The sequence below is a fragment of the Dipodomys ordii genome, unplaced genomic scaffold (genome assembly GCF_000151885.1).
Source record: "Dipodomys ordii isolate 6190 unplaced genomic scaffold, Dord_2.0 Scaffold346, whole genome shotgun sequence".
NCBI classification, from domain to species: domain Eukaryota; kingdom Metazoa; phylum Chordata; class Mammalia; order Rodentia; family Heteromyidae; genus Dipodomys; species Dipodomys ordii.
In genome coordinates, this window is record NW_012267562.1 from 109656 (window position 1) to 115655 (window position 6000).

General features: G+C 33.5%; 1 protein-coding gene across 1 annotated transcript in view; it reads right to left on the minus strand.

Moving 5' to 3' along the window:
* LOC106001658 (cytochrome P450 2C5-like) overlaps positions 1 to 6000 on the minus strand; it is a 63054-nt gene that overhangs the window by 48975 nt on the left and 8079 nt on the right. The window contains exons 4-5 of the mRNA XM_013036685.1: positions 3757 to 3917; positions 2138 to 2314 (exon numbers count right to left, since the gene is read on the minus strand). Of these exons, the coding sequence (XP_012892139.1) occupies positions 2138 to 2314; positions 3757 to 3917 (338 nt within the window). The remainder of the gene's footprint in view (positions 1 to 2137; positions 2315 to 3756; positions 3918 to 6000) is intronic.

Here is a 6000-nt window from a genome sequence, read left to right on the forward strand (position 1 = left end):
AGGATGGATGAAGCAGTGCCAAGGACTGAGAACATGGCCCAAAACCAAGTTGTCAACAAGGCTGCAGTTTTAGATATTGAATGAGAAAATCATTAAATGGTCAAAATACATCATTTTCTAACTGGTGTCTGGGCTAACATTAAATCCATCATGCTTTTGTAATCTCCAGATGACTTGCAGTATGTCTAGTAATATGTTATTAAAACAATTTAATTAAACGGCTCCTCTCAACGTACTCTCTTGGAAAAGGGTCATCTCCTTTGACTATATCAACATCACATGCTTTGAAAGCTGGTCAAGTTAAACAAACTTTGGTAATATCTACTTTATGTACTTTTCTATGATCATCAAGTTACAGCTACTATTAAATCATGAGGTCAACTTACTCTAGAATAGTATATTAAACACCAATATTAAAGCTTCCAACTGTCATAATAAATTTGGAGATTTAATAGTTGCAGGTCACATAGACTATTGTACTCTAGGCTGTATAAGTGTTGAGAAATTAATGGAAATCTAAATGAATGAAAATCTAATGATTCCATGTCATGGACTAAAACACTAATTTTATCTCATATGCTATCATCATACAGGAGAAATTAATTCTTCTAAGATAAATAAAAGAGCAGAGAGTCTGTCATGAATAGATCTACCATATAAGGAGTGCTAAGGGGAATCAGCTTTCAAGTACAAACTAAAGCATATTCAACAATAAGTTCACACCAAGTCAAGAAATACATATCCTTGTTAAATATAACCATACAAAAATCTGAATTTAATTATACTACATTTTTTATTCAACCTCTTTTTAGATTTTATATATATATTTTAAGGGAAGTATAGGAGGCAATAATCATAGATGAATTCTATGGATACCCAATGTATTAAAGATATACAGTGTGACAAAAACAACCAAAGAAAGATGCAATTTTAGGGGGAGGATTGAAAGTGTTCTCAGACACTAATTCACTCTAATTTCACAGTAGACTGTCATAAGTGTGGTATAGTAAACCCATGGTAAATAATAAGGATTCAAATTTGCTTAGCTTAACTAAATATCCCCATGCTGCTGATCACATGTATAGTGTATAACTTGAGTACAGTGCTATATGTTATTGACTGTGATAGACAATTTGCTCCAGGAAAGTTAGAATGAACTTGTGACTTTAAATGAGCATCATTATTCCACAATACTGTGAAATTCTGGAAATTATGTAATCACTTAATCACAATCAAAAAAAAAACCTCGGGGAAGGTAGGGAGGGAAGGTATGGTAGGGGGAAAAAATGGAGGGGGTAACAATGCACAATAAGAAGTGTACTCATTACCTTACTCATGTAACTATAACCCTCTGTATAGTATCTTTACAATAAAAAATAAAATAAAAAAATTTGCTTAGCTTATTGCAGTATATCATATATGTATATAATATCTATATTATCTATGCATTATCTATATATATTTTACATATCTGTTACATATATAACATACTCATTATATGTTTATGTGATAAAACATAAGGAAAAACCTCTAAAATCTATGTAAAGAAGATGAATTAGTAAACATAACAGAAGAGGTGAAATTGATTACATTACATTATATGCATCTGTAACATATCACAATAGAAGCCTTTGCACAATAAATTTGTTAATAAAAATGTGAAAAGCATAATAAAATGATATTGTGTTATGTATTTTTTAAATAACACCATTAAAAATCCTTTATAAGGAACGATTACCATGACCAATTAAGGATCATTCCAGAATTATCTCTTCAAAACCAATTCTGACTTAGAGAACATGCATAATATTTACATATTCTATTCTATATAATAATGACACCCATCTTTACATAATGACACATATTTTGCAGGGAAATTGTTTCTATTCACCTGCCATGTGCATTCTGCTTCTCCTTATTATATTATTTTATATAAAAAGAGTAAATATTTTCTAATTATTTGAGAAATTAATTTTAAGTTTCCCAGGATGCTTAGTGTAGCTTCCTTTATACAACTGATAACTTTCTTTTTCAAGCACTGCTGGTCTGATGGTTTAAACATTTCAAGTAACACAGACTATTTAATATATCACAGAATGCTCAAGGATTCAAATAAATGTAATTTTTGATATCTTACCTGTTTCTTCTTAATCAGGAAACAATCAATCAAGTCTCTTGGATTGTTAACATCCAGTGATTCTTCATGGTCATTTATTTTTTTCAAAATGTAACTATTTATATCATCAAAATTTTTTAGTAATGTTTTGTGACTTCCTGGTAGACAATAAATGAGACCAGGGAAAATGTTGTAGATCTAAATACAAAAGTAATAACTCATTAAATAAACATGCATATACATACTATATACATATTATAGAAAACTTGGCTGTAAATAAAAATGACACATGGCTTCCATCTTGAAGGGAAATTTAGATGGAACATATAAAATGAGAGGGGTTCAAAGATGCTCTAAAATTTAGTCTCATGATAGAGTAACCTCTCTGTGATCACATAGTTATTAACTTTTACAGAGTTTAAGACATGCCAAACTCTATAAAACATTGTGAAGATTTTATTTTTTGGTAGGTCGTAGGGCTTGAACTCTGTCCTTGGGTGCTGTCCTTGCACTCTTCAGCTCAATGCAAGCTCTCTACCGCTTGAGCCACAGCACCACTTCCATTGTGAAGATTTTTATAGTTTAATTTTGTCATTTCTCCCCAGGCTACCTCTTCATCTAGGATCACAGTGGAATCAGCAAACATTCTGACTCTACTCAGTGATTCCTAGTAGTTTCTATTGTTGCAAATATGCTTCCTCTCTGAGGAAAAATACTTCTGCTCAGTAATAACTTGAATATGAGATGTCTGAAAACAAACCTGTGGGAAATGTAAGCTTTCAGTAAGCACCTGGATATCCCCTGATCCACCAGGCATCTATCAGAACCTGAACAAAGGAATTTATAGGAAAAATCCCTTTGGGATTTAATGGGAAATATCAAATTAATTGCTTGAGTTCATTAGCTTGAGTAAATCTTAAAGGTTTAGACATCTTTCTCAGCTGATTACATTGTTTTTCTTCCATTTCTATTATTATCAGTTAGCTGTCAAAGGTTCTCATTTTGACATGTCCATATATAATAAAATGCATTTTTCCTTTTGGTGTCAGTACCAGGGTTTGAACTCAGAGCCCCAGATTCTTGCTTCACTTTCTTGGTCATGACTTGTGTTTGCTCACTTTTTATTTGGGAGATGGATTCTGTCAGACTTCTCTGCCCTGGCTGGCTCAAATCCCTGATCTTCCAGGTCTCAGTCTCCTGAGTAACTAACATTTTAGATATGAGCCAACAAGGCCCAGTTTTTCAATATATCTAGATGAGACAATAAATCTAGACTCCTCTGCTACTCTCCCTCATCATTTCCTTCCCTGCTTCCCAAACCAATTTCAACAGGCTTCACTCTGGAACTGCAGAAAATGAACTAGACCTTATCGATTAACCTGAAGTAATATCAATTGAAAGTTAATCAAGGATCTTAATATAAAACCAGAAACTTTGAAGCTACTACAAAAATAGAATAGTGAAAATGCTAGAATGTGTGGCCATAGGTAGGAACTTCCTGAATGGCACTGTACCATTCTTTAGGTAGCACTGTTGGGTCCAAGTGTTCACCTTACTAGTGGCTCTTTATTTAATTTGGGTCTGTTGAAAAATAAAAAAAAGATAAGTGTTTTCTTAGGAAGAAAAGATCTTGGCTTCACCTGCATCCATGGTGAGCTCCCAATCTTGACATTCTCATTCAATTTCTTCATTAAGTTCAGGAAGTTCTGGTCTTTATAATCAAAACGATTCTGGAAAACAATGGAGCAGATAACATTGCAGGGAGCACAGGCCAGAATGAAGGTGGGGTCACAGGGTGAGCCTGAAGAGTCAGAAACAAATGAAATATGCATATGAAATACTGTACTTAGCCTTTGTCATCTTTACCATTCTATTACTATTTTACTTGTAAATTCCTCTAACAGCCAAATATCCCCTTTGAATTAAACCTGCTTATCTTTAACCTGGAGCTTGAGTTGGCCAGTATAAACCAACTACCAAACTAATGTCAGTTCATACTAATTGCCTTTACCTATAGTCTTTCAATCAGATAAATGCTATTTTCAAAAAAGAAGACTTTTACATACCTAATAGTCAACCATTCAGAGTAGCAATATATCTGTTTCCAAAACCTATAGACTACACAAAACTGAGAAGGATGGTGATGGAATCTCAGGTGTCTATACCTATTTTGAATTACCAGTGGACAGAAACTAAAGAGAGATTTTACCAGAGTTCAAGTACTAGAAGGAACCAAGGTAAAAAGCAGAATGGTTTCATGTTTCATGAAGAAAAGGGGAATGACTAATATTTTTAATTTATTATTATTATATTTAAGTAGTTGTACAAAGAAGTTCCCATTCTAGAAATCAGTATATGAATGTCTAACAACATTGTGACCCATCGCTCCTAACCCATCTCTTCTCTCACTAATATTACTAATTTAGTAATAACTAAATTTAAGCCTGTTATTAAATGTAAAATCAGGGAAGGCAAACAAAAACATAGCATTAACAAATGGGAGAATCTTTTTCATTTTAAAATTATTAAGTAAATTTCCCCTCCCTAAGGAATACGTAGACACTAAGTCTAAACAAACACAAAATTTAATTTATGGATAGGGCTGAATTTTTGGAATTCTACAATAAACAATATGTACATATATATTTAAATTTGTTTGCCTGTGAGGTTCTATTATTTGACAGGTTAATTAAAGAAAACATTATTTTTGGCACTCTGTACAATGAAATGGCTATGAGCAAATCATCAACATGTAAAATGCTACTGACTTTAAACTGAAAGTAAGTAGTCATGAATTAAAGACATTGTGAATTGATGTTGTTTGGATTAAACAAGTGTCATTGAGCTGGTTGCATCTATGTAGGCTAGTTAATGATTGAAATGAGTCTAAGCTCTCAGAAAAACTTTGATCATAACTATGAAGGGGGCAGTTTTCTGGGAAGTTGTTGAGATTTGCTATGACTGCAGGTATGACATTCACAGGTTAAGTCTGATTTTAAGTCTTTCATTTTATTTGGAATAATGAATTTAAAAAGCCAGGTTATGTGGAATCCAAGTGGACAATGCTTTCCATTGTAACTATAGGTTAGTAGATTTGGGTAAGCGTGTAATTAACAGAAGATTTTTAATATAAAATCCAATACACATGGAGAAAAAGTGATAGATGAAGAACGTAAAAAAATCATATATATATATATATATAATATATAATATATATATATATATATATATATATATGACAGCACCTAACAGCCATTTTTGCTTCTGTATGAATTGCTTTGTGCTAGATGATTGTATGGTTTTTGTATGATTTTAACTGTGACTGGTTTTAGTTACTCAGTAGTGGAATGTCAGCCTGGGAGCCTAGAGTTACTTAGTAAAAGACTTCAAAGGTTTTACAGCCCTGACCAAGGGGGCAAAGTCCTCAGAATTATCCCCTCAGCTGCAATGCCCCTCCCAAAGGCCCAGGCAGTAAGGCCCTAGGGAAGAAATATAATGTTTTAAGAAACCTAAGCAACTCCATTTTTGTTTAACACTCCATCTCAGTTCTGCGACTTGAGTTGTGATCCACTTTAGCCCCAATGCTAGGAATTTATGACAGAAAGCCATGCACAATTCTAGAAGCCATAGATGGCATTTGCTTAAGGCAGGTGTTAGCCCCCAAGTGGTGTTGCTCCCCACCCACATAGGACTAAGAGTTTCTAACCAACCTGTTCTTCAGAGCCCGGGGCGAGGCATGCCATGCATTCTGTTGGTCCGGGTGTGACTCTTAACCTTTTTCGGTCAAGCTATGGATCAAGGACATTTTTCTGTAAAGGTCAACCAATCATTATTTGCCCAGTTTAGCTTGCTTTAAATGTAAATGTCAACCAATCATGTAATTT